The sequence below is a fragment of the Garra rufa genome, chromosome 12 (assembly GCF_049309525.1).
Source record: "Garra rufa chromosome 12, GarRuf1.0, whole genome shotgun sequence".
NCBI classification, from domain to species: Eukaryota; Metazoa; Chordata; class Actinopteri; order Cypriniformes; family Cyprinidae; genus Garra; species Garra rufa.
The window spans coordinates 47,404,636-47,421,581 of record NC_133372.1 but is presented as its reverse complement, the minus strand read 5'-3'; the positions used below and the strand labels follow the sequence as shown (position 1 = coordinate 47,421,581).

Sequence of the window (16,946 nt, the reverse complement as noted above, 5' to 3'; positions counted from 1 at the left end):
ATCTTGGATAGTTTGTTGATGTATTCAGTGGTTTGATGAAGATCTGGTTTCTTTACGGGGGGAACGACGGGAGGAGAAGGTGGATTCGCTGAGTGAGTCTTCTGAAAACTTACGGCACACACACCGCTGAACGGATCCAGGATCGATGACAGACTTACGACACACACACCCCATGGATATAGCCGGATGGATCTGCACAGACTGGAATTGGACAAGAACAGGTAAGTAGCAACAGGTAGGTTATAGTTGTGAACTCGAGGAGAGCAGCACAATGAGTCCGCTTCATACAATGAGAGGTGCGTGGTCTGTGCTCTTATAGAGGTGTGGCTGATTAGGTGCAGGTGTGTGTGATCTAGAGTGCGGATCGGGCCGCATTTTTCTGTCCGAGCCCGGCCCGCGTCCGACAGAGCAGTAACCGAGCCCGACCCGAACCCGACAGGCATTAAGATATTTATGTCCGAGCCCGATCCCAGCCCGACACAGTTAAAATCTTTTTTTTTTCTCATACTAATGACACGTGCAGTTTTTTGTGTGGAAAGCCCGCTTTTATTAAGCAACTGTAGGAAGGCGTTCGGAAATGTCAACAGATGAGCGCATCAGTGCACACGGGGCAAAAAGCGCTGTTATAACACAGGCGCACTATCGCGCTGATGTAACCGAGCCCGACCCGAACCCGAGCATCCTTTCTAAATATCTGTCCGAACCCGGCCCGGCCCGTCGGGTTCCGTCGGGTACCGTCGGGCTCGGCTCGGGTATCCATCCTCTAGTGTGATCAATAATCAGGTGACTGTGATCGCTGGGTGACTGTGGTGGATGTGGTGGAGGAGTAAAACAATGAATTTGTATTTAGAATTTTGAGAAACGTTTAATATATGTTCAACTTGTGTAATGTAATTGTGATTATTCCATAGTCTGTCTGAATACTGGATTCTGATTGGCTGGCAGCTACGCAGTAACACCGATTAATGGTAGATAAAGGTAGTTTCAAGTCAGTTTAATCACTGTTCTATATTAATGCACTGCTTTAATTGATGCACATTATTCAACACACACAGAGGAAGGTTTTTATTTATAAAACAGCCTAGGTACTAATTCGCTACATTATAATCATTAGCAACGAGGTGGTCAAATCGCTGTATTTGAAGTTTTTAACAGTTTGTAGAGAGAGATGTGCAGACTCTCAGTCAATAATTGAAATTCAATAAGTCAATTCAAGAAAGTCAAGGAAAAAATACATTAAAAATCGATACAATATTCTTAATTTCAACATTACATCATTACAATAACAATGCTCTGAACTAGAGTGAAGATTTTGTGATTACTCGTAGAATTTGAATGCACAAGTTTGTTTCCGTAGACTCTGAGCTATTATAGGAAAGAACTACATGAAGCACAGTCCAGCGTTCCATGTAAGGCCGATCTCACAGCAGGAATGCGCCACACATTGACAGCGATACACAGATACACAGCATGTCTCTCCCTTCATCCACAGCAGAGCTGCAGCCAAAACACATCCTCCTCACATCCATCCAGAGCTGTCTACTGTGGCTTGGCCTGGCTCTCTTCAAACCAAGATTTGTTTTCTCTTTTTGTCCACATGATCAAGGCAGCTTTTGAGTACTGATAATACAAATCACTGGGTTCCAAAACCAACAGCATGTCAGACATAATCACAACTAAAGTAAAACACTTGTAATTATTGTAATACTTAAAATTCTATTTGAGATATTTTAAAAGTGAACTCTGAAAGACTTTGCTTACATCTAGCTGGCTCTTATTCATCTCAATAGTGTCATTGCTCTTGGACAGCTATTGGCATGGATGCGTTTGGCATGGAAGTGTTTCCTTCTGTACACTAGAGCTGCAGGTCACTGCTGTTTGTTTCACACATTGTTTTTGTTATTATATTGTCTGGGTTGATGCACTTTCATGTTCATGCCCTTTAAAGGTTCCTTAAAAAGTAAGATAAATATGGCTGACATAAACCAAAAAAGACGGTCTCATATGAAATACTATGCACTGTGTACTCAACCATCTAGTGCTGGGATCTCCAACCCTGGTGCTGGAGAGCTACCTTCCTGCAGACTTCAGTTCCAACCTTGCAAGTAATTGACAAGTAGCCCTGAACACCTTGATCAGCTGGTTCAGGTGTGCTTGATTAGGGTTACAGCAAAACTCTGCAGGGCTGCGGTTCTTCCCACCCCTGGAATAGTGCATAAGTACGGAAACTGGGACACAACTAAATTGTTATTGACAATTACATGACAACATTACACAATTATGACATTCCTGATCATGACGTTAATGAGAACGGACAATGGACAATAAAGCAAAATCGAATTATGAATTATTGATTAAAAAAATTTTTCCATAGTAGAAACTGAATGCAAGAGTTTGATTTTCATCGAGTCTAAAAAGGGGGGAAATACAAAACAGAAAACATGAAACTGAACAAGAACAATCTACACACTATCCAACCAATTCCCTTTATTTTCAAAATAAGACAGCAACGTTTCGATCAAAGATCTTTGCACTAAAGAAATGTTGTTGTTTTATTTGGGGAAAAGAGAGGCATAGTTGAATTATGAGTGAATTGTCTTTGTTAAATTCTCTAGACTCTGAGCCATTATAGGTAAGAACTACATGAAAAGCAGTAAGAGCAAAAAACAGCAAGAACGCGCTGGAATGCTCCGCACAATGACAGCGATACACAGAGAACAGCGTGTCTCTCTCTCTCCATCCACAGCAGAGCTGCAGCCAAAACAGATCCTCCTCACATCCATCCAGAGCTGTCTACTGTGGCCTGGCCTGTTTCTCCTCAAACCAAGATTAGTTTTCTCCTTTTGTCCACTTAATCAAAGCAGCTTTTAGGTGGCAACAATACAGGTTACTCAATTATAGGCTTAGCATTAAGTCAAAAGTATGCCTCATCTGTCCCTTTGCCATAACGTCTTGTGCGCAGTACACAACATTTCATCATCAGCAGGGTCTGTGTAGATTGTGTGTATAAAGGCAATTTTTTTGCCTTTCGCACATGAATCATCAATGCGCGTCATCTGCCTGCTATTTACTGTATTAACTGGTCCAGCCCAATCTTTAGCTGGATTGTTGATTTTAAGAACTACTCTAATGGAATCATAAAAAGGTCTTAGTGCATATGTGTCAAATGAACCCATACAACTTCATGGTCAGCTGAGTGTGTTCAGAAAGACCAGGGGCCTCATTTATAAAACTTTCTTACGCACTGATTTGATCTTAGAGTGTTCGTACGATCAAATCCACGTCAAAGTACAGATTTATAAAAACCGTCTTTGACGTGGAAAAGTACTTATCTCCACGTCAGATTCCAGCTTGGCGTACGACCGTTTCCTTGTGGTAATGCCTGGTATTGCAGATAGTTCAGCCTCACTATAATTTGATTTCTTGCGCTCCTTTTTACTTGCCATTGTCACAGAGTTTTTGCTTTAAGAATGAGCTCATTTTATATGTTAATTAATTAAGCAGGGGCGTTTCGACGGCGGAACATTCAGCTGCACACAATTCCACGATCATTTGTGATTTATAACCGAATGACTGGCGTACGCATGGATTTCGTGGTACGTTCGTTTTCTCTGAATCGCTCTTACGATCAAATCAGAAAAGTTCTTAGATAAAATCAAGGATGGTTTCTACGCAAGTCTTTATAAATGAGGCCCCTGTACGTGTGTGACCGTGTGTGAGATGTAAAAAGTAGCTTTTTGGAAGTCACTGCAATCTTTTTCTTAACTATCAACAGGTACGAAAATAAATGTGCACAATGAATGTTGTTTAATAAAAGTCTGGTTCAGACCCCTTAAAAGTGGCCCAAAAGTGCTTCGAGTGTGGTTTACATGTCTAAACATGTTTCAGGTTTCAACATTTGTGTAACTGCAGTTTTTGGCAGTTACTGGTTACTACACAAAACAACACACGTAATTAATAGATGTCCTTCAGATTCTAAACTAAGATTATATTTACTCACAGAAAATGGAAGGTCAATTCTTAGTTTTCTGCAAAAATGAAGGCTTGAGGGTTAAAACAAACTGCATTACTGTGCCTCCCGAAAGATGTCAAATAAAAAAAATGCAAAATAACTGAGATAATACTAAAATATTCAATAACAAGAATAATAAAGTCTATTTATAATAGCCACCACTTTCAGCTCCTGCTGTTAGAAACAATGCATCCAAACAACCGGAGACTTTAGCCTAACCATAATACATATGGTGTACAAGTTAGGGTTATCTCTTTAAGTATGGTAAGATACTGTTCATTTTACCACAGGCAAAGAATCCATTCTTCTTTTGCACAAAACTGAATCAAAGTATTAACCTCCGAAAATGTTTCTTCCACAGTTTATCTTGCTTTAGTACACTGCTGTTTTTCATCACTGTCATTGTAATGTAAATTTATTATCTTTTGCTCCGATATCTAAAATCTAACAAAACAATTCCTCATCCTTTTAGATAAAGGCCACAACACAGGTCAAAGAATCCTCTATCTTGTAGCAAACAAAAATACTTCCTTATTTGAAAGTGTGATCACATTCTGAAACTAGGAAGAATATCAGCATGGAATGAAGGTATGTGTTTAGATTTAGCATAATACTCCACATTAGAGTGTTATATTACATTAGCATAATATATCAGAAAAATACAGAGATCCGCTCATGTTTCTCAAGCGAGAAATTTTTGAACAGTTAGAAATTAATTTACAAAGTTGACTGCAAAAACAAAATGTTTCATGGCTGGCTTACGCTGCACTTATTCATAATACTCCTAAACCTTTGTTTTAAAATGGACAAGTAAGATGTAAAACTGATGTAATCACAAATATCTATTTTGAACAAATTTACATCAGTATTTGTATAACCCTTTTTAACATTTGCTATTTGTAACATAAAATCCATTCAACATACAGTATTTACGAAAAAAACAATGCTATTTAGGAGAACCACAACAAGAAATCATGAGAAGATAACAGAAAACAACTAACCTCTAAAGAAGATCAATGTTGCTTCAAGACCACCTTGACCTAATTGGGAAAATGGAATTGGTCTAAAATGAAACTCTTAATGTTGGTAAATGTTTTGGGAGAAAACAAAACGTAAGGAGGTGGCTATTCTGCTGCCTTAAACCAGGAAAACTGTGAAATTACAGACAAATATGCCATAGAATTAAGGGACATCTGTCTATGACCAGACGCTTTGGGCAAATAAACAATAATGCCTAAACCAAAAATAAATGCAGCTTTTATTGCCTCCTAACCAATGCAAAGGTCTGATGAGCAGCTAAAGAGAGTCTCGGTAAATCTAGTTCAACCATGACTTGATTTTGTTTGTTTTTAATGATTTGTTTCAAAACATATGCTGATTTTGGCTTGTACATTATGTCCAAAACATTTTTTGGAAACTTCCAGGTTCTCTATCTTCAGACAGACTCAAATGCGGTGGTGTACATAAAGTCTCCTTGTCCATTGGAGAGTGATGTTGCTTCATGAGTCTACACAAACACTCTCAATGAACAAAGAATTTTTTTCAAGCATTTCTTGACATTCAGTACCAGTATTCACTTGAAAAGATGAAAATAAAATCCAGCTCAGGTTATCTTCAGCTGAATACTATAAATACAAACTGTAATCGAATGTCAGTGACATCAACTGAATCGAAGGCTAGCGTCCATTTGCACACTATTTCTGCAGCGGTGCCGCAGTTTGCGGAACAGTTTCTTGACCGGATCCGTGTACTCTCTGTTGGCGAGTCCCAAAAGCAGGGGCACGACCGCAATGCCCCCGATGCCAACGCAGGACAGCACAATGTGGCCAGTGCGATTACTCTTTCCTCCCCGTCTGAGCAAGAACTCCATGCCTACATGGGTGTAAATGATGTAGGGCACCCAGCAGGCCAGGAAGGCGAGGGAAACCGCCGCCACGCAGCAAGCGTAACGCATTTCCATTCTCCGCCTGCATTCCCTATTTGCGACGGCACGCTGCAGACGCTGGATGTCCCTCAGCTGTTCTCGCGTGATCCACAGCACCCGGCACGTCATGGCAGCGATGGAGAGGATGGCGGGTGCCAGCAGGCCGTATACTTCCAAATAGATGAAAGCGTTCGGGAAGACGCTACGGTACGTACAGCAGCGCTCTCCTGAAAGCGCCACACAGTTAGAATGCGCCGTGCTATTGGTTATCGGACAGCAATCGTTCCGGTCGTGAATAGCCTTGTTGTTCCAGCCAAAAGCAGGTAACAGGGCAAACAGCAGCGGCAGTATCCAGACAGCCAGCAGCGGCAGCGCGAAACGCCGATGCAGCCAGAGCTGTCCTCGCTGAAGGGGACTCACGATACTCCGGTAACGTTCGTAGTGCACCAGGACCAGGTTAAAGAGAAAGGCCAGGAACAGAAAGTTGGGAAAGATGTGCACCAGCAGGCACGACGAGAAGCTGAGAGGGCGGTTTAGGCCCATCCAGGGGATGAAGGGAAGCGCCACGCCGGTGCACAAGTCGGCCACCAGCAGGCTCAGGAAGAAGTAGTTCTGTGAGTTGTGAAGCTGACGGTTGCAGGTGATGCCCAGGATTATGAGAAGGTTGATCAGGATTATGGCACAGGAGACGGGAAGCGTGATCGCGTAGATTAGCTGGGCCTCCACATTGCTCCCAGAGTTGTTTCGCACCACCGCAGCCATTACTGCAAACTTCCACACCTAGCATCCATTCTAAAACAACTTAATCCTGCGTGAAGAAGAAAATGCTAAATCACCAATAAACCATTGATTAATAAATCAACACATTTTGTTGAACAATGACACAACAATCTATATTACTAGTTACATTCTGTAAACATATAAAATACATTAGGTTTTTTCCTCTTCCTCTGAAAGGTTTTAGTGCTGATTTTACAAGTTTTTCCTCCCTAAGACACTACAGGACAGCTGGTGTTATTGCCACACTGGACCTCAAATACACTTCATTCATGTCACAGGATACTAACACAGCTGGGCCCGTTCTTTATATGCTGCGTAATAAAAAAGATAATTAGCAGTACAGCAGATCTTCTGATCAGGATATTTCCTTTCTGGATAATTTGGTTCATTGTATGTGTAGATTTGATTCATGTATCTGGATTTTGTTGCCGGAGATGATTGTGCGTCCCTGCATCTACTGGAAATGGCACATTCATCTGTTCTCAGAAATATGCAATGTCAACAACATCAGAGAAATATCACTGCTTAGAAACTACTATTAATTGGTTTATCATGTAGTCTGAATTAGATTTAGTGAAGGACTCCAACCTAGGATGATTTCAGGAGGAAAATTAGGAGTCATTATTTTCTATTCTTATCTCATTTTATAGCAGGACAGATAAACGCTTTAATTTCTTCTGCTGCATGTCATTGTTCACATTATTTCTTAAAGTCATAAACCTTTCCAAATGAGGACCTTAAGTCATCATTCATTACTGAATCAACAATTGTCATGATATCCAATGCCAGAAATCAGAAAAGATAGATTAGGAAACAGGTTAGAGCACAGAACACACACAAAACACTGCGTTCAGTGTGAATCAGGCCTAAGGTATATTAAACCTGCGTTATAAGGCAAATGCTGCTAATAGGGTTTATCTATTCAATTCTAGCTAATAGTTCTTCACTGATGTTATCATATCCTTAAGATAAGCAGTTTATTCAGACTTCGATTTAGAACTTCCAATGCAATTATTTGAAATTTTCAGCATCTTGGCAATAGCTACCAGACTAGATTTGATGTTTCAAATACACATTCAGCTCTGATAAATAACAAAACTTTCAGTCTATAAAATGTCCATTACAAATGTTTAATGCCAACATCAACCTATAAGAAATAAAAGCCATTGCTAAAATACTTTTTGCTCGTAAATGGTCCATTTTCCAGGTTTATAACAGTCACGAATGAGGAAATCCTGACCTATAAATTCAGCACTTTCTTTATGAATGCTGGGTTTTCTAAAAAGTTATTCAAATAGCAAGTGAAAAGTGACCAAGAAAACCCACCTTTTGTCAGCTTGGCTTGAAGTGAAGATTAAACTTGTGAGATCTTCATCACTATAGGGTCATGTCACGTTGTTCAGCACAACATAAGAACAGTTTGCAGGTTAGCCAACCACCGAAGGCAATAGCACAGCCCATTATAATCCTGATTCTTCATCAGAGCTCTACACAGTAAGATCCTCAACAGCTGGAAAGAGACAAAGTCGCTTGTCAAGCAGAGAAAGTGAACAGGGGCGAGTCCAGGGTGAACGTCGCTCGTAAAACTCTGAGCAACACCCTTGCAAACCTACAAACCGAAGACGTGCGCTGCTAATGCGTGTACGCATGACAGATAAAGTAGGACGACAATACAGACCATTTAAGACCTTTGACCATGTCATGAGGGATGTCAGAGATGTGCGTAACTACTAACAGATCACACAACTACATAAATGCCTGAAATGGAGACATTACTGCTTTCTTAAACTGAGCTAATGGAAATAAGGGACATTTATACTAAAATACAGAGATTCGATAGCGTACATTGTGTAACGATACTTATTATCTTTGTATTCTTTACCAGAGAAACAGGTTAACCAAGCCAAACACATATTGAAATTTGGTCTGAAGCAACAAATGAGTGCATTGAAGAGACAGACATTTCCTGTTTAGGATCACTTCTGCTCCCCACTTGCACATCACTGACACTGACTTAACGAAAAACATAAGATGGGGTCATCATTGTGTTCAGGTTGGGTTTGGTGAGGCGTGTGTCACAATAATAATTACAATATTACAATAATTATTATTCTTTTGAGAATGTGAGCACATGACAGGAAGTATGTAAGACTGGGAATAATGTGTGCTAAATCCACACATGCAACCGTGTGATGTCAAGAATAGCAAAGAACATTTAGATATTGCATCAAATTTGGTGGTAAAAAGTGCAACAAATTTTATTGGTGCAGAGGTATGTGCATTTTATAAAATGCTTGCTACTGCTTTCTAACCAATTAATTAAAAGCACCACAATTAAATGGTCATCTGTTACAGACATTTAGAAGTTTATATGAATTGAAAATCAAAACTTACAAAGCTGTGTTCAAACTTCATTACCGTATTTTTACAGAACTATATTTGTGTCCCATAAGGTAATCAAAGTTTCTACATACTCTTGTGTTCTTCATGCACACTTTCACCAGGGTCAGAGTCAGTGGTGGGACGGAAGCAAGCACTCTCGAAAACTCACTCTCAAAAACTGTCTAGACTTTTTTTTTCTTGCAGTAGTGCACTAAACAACGCACCACCAAACTTTTGTGGTGACTAAATGCCTCTAATTTAATACTGCATTTATAAGCTCAGAATTTTTTTTTTTAAAGAAATCTGATGCAGCCTGAGCATATCTAAATTCAATGCTGCAAGCAACACTTTTCACCTAATTTTTTTTTACATTTCACTTTAATCACGACTGCCGTAATAGATGTAGTTTATTTGTGCAGGGGCAAATGTGTTATCTTGGTGGCATTTTTCGCACCTTGATCTTAAATATCTTATCTTGGTGGCATTTTTGCCCCAAGCCCCTATTCATTTCAGACCTGGACTTTGACAAATATACGCCACCTAAACCGACAGGTAGTCCAGGATTGGGACGAGCCCCTGGAGTGGGTTCACTGGCAAATATTCAACCTCACTGGTCATCGACATCACTGGTGTGTTTATTCACATCACATTTCTAACATTCTTGTAACTTGTTACAAAGGAAGGAAATTAAGGTTGACAGCACTCACGTTGACATTGATTAAACACACGAGAATATATGGCCATCCGTTCAGCACTGAACTTTTGCCAAGACAGTCCACAGACAGTTGCGAATTTGTGTCACTGCTGATGATTTACAGCTAGTGGTGGGAGATGAATGACAAAAGCTGTTCCTTAACCAGCAAACAGACACATAACAACAGCAACAGGGAAGATCTTTAATCTGACCATCCAACTCAAGGGTCTAGAAGGGTGAATGTGCATTTTCACCAAAATCTTTTTGAAACTCTTTTATATATTCCACATGGCCAAACAAGTGCGGACGTCCCTTTCTGATTATGTATATTATTATAGGTGTATTATTTCAGTAATTTTTGTGAGGACAAATCTGAATGCTTCTCTACACAGTGACATTCTACAGAAGCAATGCTTGTGAAGCACTGAGGTTTGTCTTCATTAAAATTACTTGAACAGATAAAAGCCACATTCTTTTGGCCATACAACGTATGAGACACGTCTCAATTACAGCTGTATGTAGCTTAAGCTAAACACAAGAACAATCAGACTTACACAGTCATGACAAGAATGACAGAATAGCACAGCTCTGTTAAAACTGTAAAAAGCTGACTGTGTGTCAGTGAGGAGGTATTACAGTTGCTGAAGTATGAAGGGTCCAGATAAAGACGTCGCTCTACCGGTCGGGTCTCTGCAGGCAGAACACTTTGGCTTTATGGTCTCCTCCGGCGGTGACGGCGACCGACGCGTCTCTGTGAACACGGACCAACACGCCAACGTATGAAAAAGATACTTCCCAAATTAATATTTACCCACGATAGAAAGAGAACATATCAGGACAACAAAGCAGATTTAACCTTTGATTTGAACTTTATGGGCAAAGACCACACAAACTTTTGCATTCTTATGATGATTGAAAGTCTGAAATGACATGAGGTTGAGCAAATGATGACAACTGACATGTTTGGGCGAACTTTCCCTTTACCACAAACAATTGTTAAAAGCAAAGCAAAGCACATTTAGGTGATCTGGTGTACAAGACACTAACTGAGGAAGATTTCAAAGCTCTGTTCGATTCTCCACTTGTTACAGGTTTCAGGCAATCCAAAAGCTTTATAGTAGGAGCAAGCATAGACAAACGAGTGCATGCGCAAAACAGCACAGAAAATCTGAATTCAGCTATCAAATTCTGACTTTATGGAACAACACACATGCAACAAAGATGTTTTGCCACTGTCCTCCTACGCTTTTAATGTTTGTACAAATGACAGTGTTTCTTTCTTGTAACTGATGTCGAGTACCGATGATTATTGAGTTGTACTCTAAAAAGTGTGCTTTTTGTTAAAAAAACAACAAAAACAATTTGGGGTTTAATTTACATTTAAAAAAAGGCAGATTTGGCTACTGGAATAGTAGGATTACTTTTCTAAATATTTATATAGACAGTTGCAACCAAAATTATTCAACCACCAGGGTACAAATACAAGCTTTTCTGAAGATCCAGGACTTGATTAAAAAAAAAAGCAGTTTACTGGCATATTAAAACTGAAATGTAAATAAAGTATGTAATGTTTTTGAGTTATAGGAATGTCTTAATTATTCAACCCCTATTCAAGTAATTAAGTGTGTTGTACCAGAAAACCTTTGAGGGTGTTGAACCAAAAAAAGGCTAAGAAAAGCCGGCAATGTACAGCCAACGACTTGCAAGATGACCCGACGAAAGAAGGAAAAACATTTCTATGCAGAGTATAAGATGAACACAAGACAAGCATGGCTTTCATGTTGGGGCATCTTGCTGAATAACACTCTTGACCAAGAAGAACAAAAAGGCACAATTGAAAATGCAAAAAATTCATTTGGATAGACCTGTGGAGCCCTGGAAAAATGTTTTATGGAGTGATGTGACCAAACTGGAACTTTTTGAACCCATGGATCAGCAGTATGGATCAGAGTGTTCTTGAGTGGCCTGTTCAGTCTCCAGATTTAATTCTCATTGACATATTGGGTGGAATTTGAAGAAAGCAGTGGCATTGTGAAAACCAAAGATTATCAGTGATCTGAAAGTTTTTACAGACAAGGAATGGGTCAAGATTACAGTAGAGAGGTGACAGAAGCTTCTAATCTAATTTTACTTTTGGGGGTTGAATCATTTTGAACAAACGTTTAGAGCCAATTAAATTTTTTTTCCATTATTCATCTACTTGCGTTCTCAGAATTACTGTGTATTAATTAACTTAGTGTACTGTGTAAAAGTGGACTGATGCCTTTGTTGGAATTGTTTTCACAAAATGTTGTTCTCTGCAGCAAAATGTCTTGCAGGTCAAGGGGTTGTATAATTTCGATTGCAACCGTACAGGTAAACATGTAAACGTGCAAGTTCACTCTGTTCAGCTATTCTTCGTACTTCATCCTACAGACACTGCTAACACTGACAGCTATCCTACAGAGCTGAACCACCACCCGGTTTAACAGACTGACCTGTTAAGAGCAAAGTCGAGGATCTCAGCCGAGTGGCCGCGGTACTCTGACATCATGACGCCTGATCTGGCATCCCACAGACTGACCACACCAGCCAGATTACAGGTGGAGACCACCGCAGACGCCTCCTCCCACTGCAGATGCACTATACCCACCTGACACACACACACACACACACACACACACACACACACACACACACACACACACACACACACATCAAGCTCTTCAACAACACACAGATGATATGAGGAAAGACATTTATGTGCCGAATTTAAATGCATTCTCACTTTTTACCTCATGTTTACACCGATGTCTGAGGCTCTGTGAATTCATATCATAAATGGCCAGGGTGCCGTCCAGATATGCAACACCAACTAGGGGCAACCTGCAAGTCAAGTCACCTTTATTTATATTGTGCTCAATACGATACAAACAAAAACAGAGCTTTACGGTAACTAACAGGAGAAACAGCGTTGACGTTAGAGGCTCATTCGGGAGAATGTTCTCCTCTGGCCTCATGGAACAAACACACAGTAACTGATGATTCCAGGCTGCAGTACAGGCCAGAGTCTGTGGGCTGATGTTACTCTAAAGTTGAAAAACAGCCCCTTCTGCTCTGAGACCGAAATTGTCTGTGACCGTACTGGGGTTAGTGATCATTGTGGTTAGTGAATAAAATCTGACTAGCAGACTGAAAACATGGAGGTAGAGTTGCAGCGGATCCACCAGCAGACGACTGGCTTACGATGAGTGTTCGGACAACATTAGAGCGCATCGAAACGCTACTAAATGCTAATGCCTTGATGAAAACATTTGTATTAACCTAATACTTACATTAGGGGTGTAACGATACACGTATTCGTACTGAATCGTACGAGGCTTTCGGTTCGGTACGCATTACAAACAGAATGATTCGTTGGACTAATCCTATTAGATGTGGAAAATGAAAGCGCTTATAGTGTGAAAAATAATATAATGTAATGTGCCACTGTGCTCGACAGTTGTACGGAACTGAACTGAACCATTACACCTCTCATTTATATATATATTATATTAATAAACTATTTGATTTACTTACACATTACAAAATCCCACAGATTCTACAGAGTTGGAATCCTGCTCCTGCATAGAGTCTTTTGGTTCACTGCTTTCACTGGAAAAAGAGCATAACACCTAAAGAAAAAAACAATCATATTTCAAGCATCACACATGAAGTACTGTGATAGTGTTCAAGTGATGATATACATCAGATCACATTAAAGGTGACGTAGGTGACTTTGTTTCCTCAGCAGAACACAAACCAAGATTTTTAACTCAAACTGTTGCAGTCTGTTAGTGATTTTATGGAAGTGGATGGGCACCAAACCTTCGACACTCATTGTTTACACAGTGCACAGAGATTGTGGGTATAGCGGCTATTCAAAATGGTAATCACTTGTGCTTATCCTGATTGTTCAAACCGCTTTAAAGCTAAAAGATTAAATTTTCTTTGCGCAGACTCATCCGGGACTGTTGACTTTTCACTGATTTCCCCTTACGGCGTTTGCGTATACTACACCAGAGCACGTAACACGCCGGATGCTGAGCTGAGTTGGACATTGCTGTATATCAAAGGTAAAAAATGATATAAATACTGTTCAGTTTCTCGCAAAAAATGATGGTTTCGTGTCTTAGGACATCAATGTATCGTCACGAGCCGCAGGGTGTAATTTGGATTTGTCTGTGCTTGTTTTTTTTTTTTACTTTCAAAGGTTTGTTGCCCATCCACTTCCATTAAATCACTAACAGACTGCAACGGTTTGAGTTAAAAATCTTGGTTTGTGTTCTACTGAAGAAACAAAGTCACCTACATCTTGGATGCCCTGGGGGTAAGCAGATAAACATCACATTTTCATTTTTGGGTGAACTATCCCTTTAATGTCCCGTGCATAGAAATTAGCACTAAACTGTAACCCGACATTCCTCACAGCGCTGCTGGAAACATTCAGATCAGCTTCAGGTCCACTCGTAATACAATAAGTAGATATCTAACACGTCAGTGTGTAAACATTTAACCTCTGATTAACTGCTAATGTGTTGGGGAAAGGCATTTAAAGTGTGGCATAAACTAAAAACACACAAGTCTTTTTTTATTAAGCTACTACAGCATCAGCTGTCAGAGAAACGCTCTGCTGAAACACTTCGGTGTCTGACAGCACTGACATACGCCAGTCACAGGCTTACCTGCTCCGTTCAATAAACCCATAAAAACAGCAGAAGAGTATTAAGAGTAAAAACAGTGACGTCAGCAGCGCTGTAACTGTACTCACTTTTCCTGTGCTTGTGTTGATGAGTTTAGCCTGACCATCCACTGACCCCGTCAGAACCAGCGTTCCCTCTTTATTGCACGCCATAGAGGTCAGTGCTCCCTGATGACCATCATGACCTGACAAAACACCAAACAACATAGCTCACATCACATCACCTGTATGACACAAAAGATGTTATTCTGAAGACTGGTATTGTCCACAGGATAGAAAACTACATTTGACCCCAGTGACCTGACTAGGGCTGTCAAACGATTAATCGCATCCAAAATAAAAGTTTATGATTACATACTGTATGTGTGTGTACTGTGTGTATATATAATGTATGTATAAATACACACACAAACATGTATATAAAAAAAAATGTTTTAGTTTTATATATAAAATATTTATAATTCTATATATAATCTAAATTAAATACAAGTATAACTATCCATACATATAAGTATTTTTTTTAAGTCTATACATGTATGTGTGTGTATTTATATATACATAATAAATATACACAGTAAACACACATTTAGTATGTAAACATAAACTTTTATTTTGGATGCGATTAATCGTTTGACAGCCCTAGACCTGACGAAGCAAACAGTAGGGGAGTAAAAACAAAAAAAAAGAAACAACCCTAACCGTTTGTGCTACACAGGCTTGAAACAACATGAGGGTGAGTAAATAATGGCAGAACTTTTGTGTTTATGTGAACTACGCCTTGTAACGGCACCAGTGACCCTTAGAGGAGAGCGAGTGATTACCTTTGATGACATAAATGGCACTGCCTTGTTTTAAGTCCCACAGACGTAAACTTCCATCCTCATAGCCCACAATCACTCTCTTTCCTGTACAACAGACAGCCATTTAGAACACAGAACAGCAGACAGTCAGGAACTCAAAGACTGAGATCAGTCTCAGCTCTCACCGTCAGGAAGGATCTTCCCTCTGGTTGCCTGGCAGTTGGGCCCTTGAAACGTCTTGCACTCTCCGCTCGGGATCTTCCACATCCAGACGTTCCCATCAGCCGTTCCGGCCAGCAGTACGGGGGCGCAGGGGTGCCACTCCAACCACTGCGGTGCAAGACGCATGCTTTAAATACGCTCCAAAACACGTGCGATCCAAGCAGAGCGCCGGCGACGCGCTTCAAACTTACTTCCAGGTCTCCGACTTCAAAAGACCAGATTTCCTCCTTGCTCTCCACCTTCCAGACCTTAATGAGACCACTCATATCACCAGACACCACCAGCTTTGAGTCGCAGCTGAACGCGGCACACGTGACAGAATCCTTGTGACCTGAAGTGAATCAGAAAGAACCGGGTTTGTGTTGACGGACACAGACCGTATGAACCACGAAGCACGCGCTCACGCCGACAGACGGAGAAGCGGCGAGGACTTTTCTACAAACCGGTGCATTCGAACAGCACATCTCCATCAGAGACGCTCCACACGTACGCCCTGTCGTCCTGTCCGCCGGTAACAGCGAGGCTATTGGTCGCCGGGTCCAAACTAACACAAAAGACGGAACCTGCAAATCCAAAACAACATTCAGACAGAGCTAACGAAAGATGAAGCCTTTCACACAGATGTCCAAGCGTCTGACGCGTCACCTGTGTGTTTGGAGAAGGTGAGGTCACTGTCATCCTGCTCAGACTCCATCTCGTCCTCCGTCTCCCATCCTTCATCATCCGCATCAGCAAAATCTACATCTTCCAGCTCCTCCGCCAGATCCTCTGAAGAAACACAGGTTTAGTTATGTTTTTGAGGACTTTCTATTTTTATTGTCCACCCCATCCACAAGCCAAAACATCACAAAAACGTGTTGTTGTTTTTATTTTTATTTACACGTGAAAAAAAACGTATTATGTTTACTACTTGTATTCCTCGTGGACACATTTGTTCCTCACAGAGCAGGCGAACCCTAAAACACACACACCTTTGTAAACATTGAGTGATAAACACACACCTGCGGTCTGTTCTGTGTCATTCAGATCAATAACCTCGATGATTTCTTCATCTTCGTGCAGGTTCAGCGATTCTTCCTCCGGATTATCCATCTTCAATCTATTTAATCACGGACTTTGTTCATTACAGTCCTGGTAAAGTTTTCTCACGAACTCTTTCCGCTTGACCTCGGCTGAACGGCGCCTCGAGGTTCTGACCCTTATTCGCGATTTAGTCACAGTTCTATAACGACGTTTCGTCAAATATTCACTGTTTGCTGAATAATAGAGCTACTGTAGCGCGTTTTAATATGCTCCTGTATTTCACGTGCTCGCCCAGACGCCTCACGCTGACGTATGACGTGGAAACACGGTGACGGATTGCACGTCAGCCAATCGCGCCCATCGCTTTTCCTCAACCGAAAACTGTTAAA

The 16,946-nt window shown here is 40.6% G+C and overlaps 2 protein-coding genes across 2 annotated transcripts; both read right to left on the bottom strand.

Moving 5' to 3' along the window:
- Positions 1–4,771: 4,771 nt before the first annotated feature.
- Positions 4,772–9,585, bottom strand: LOC141346979 (G-protein coupled bile acid receptor 1). Its single transcript, XM_073851950.1, has 2 exons — positions 8,043–9,585; positions 4,772–6,744 (listed from the first exon to the last, which is right to left on the bottom strand). The coding sequence occupies exon 2, from the start codon at positions 6,696–6,698 to the stop codon at positions 5,673–5,675; it is 1,026 nt and encodes a 341-aa protein (XP_073708051.1). The 5' UTR covers positions 6,699–6,744; positions 8,043–9,585; the 3' UTR covers positions 4,772–5,672.
- A 130-nt stretch (positions 9,586–9,715) lies between these two features.
- aamp (angio-associated, migratory cell protein) lies at positions 9,716–16,875 on the bottom strand. The gene is made up of 11 exons (XM_073851949.1): positions 16,536–16,875; positions 16,180–16,302; positions 15,978–16,097; positions 15,726–15,865; positions 15,498–15,642; positions 15,334–15,417; positions 14,582–14,697; positions 13,351–13,445; positions 12,567–12,657; positions 12,270–12,424; positions 9,716–10,543 (listed from the first exon to the last, which is right to left on the bottom strand). Exons 1-11 carry the CDS (start codon positions 16,624–16,626, stop codon positions 10,468–10,470), a joined length of 1,236 nt encoding a protein of 411 aa, XP_073708050.1. The 5' UTR covers positions 16,627–16,875; the 3' UTR covers positions 9,716–10,467.
- Positions 16,876–16,946: the final 71 nt, after the last annotated feature.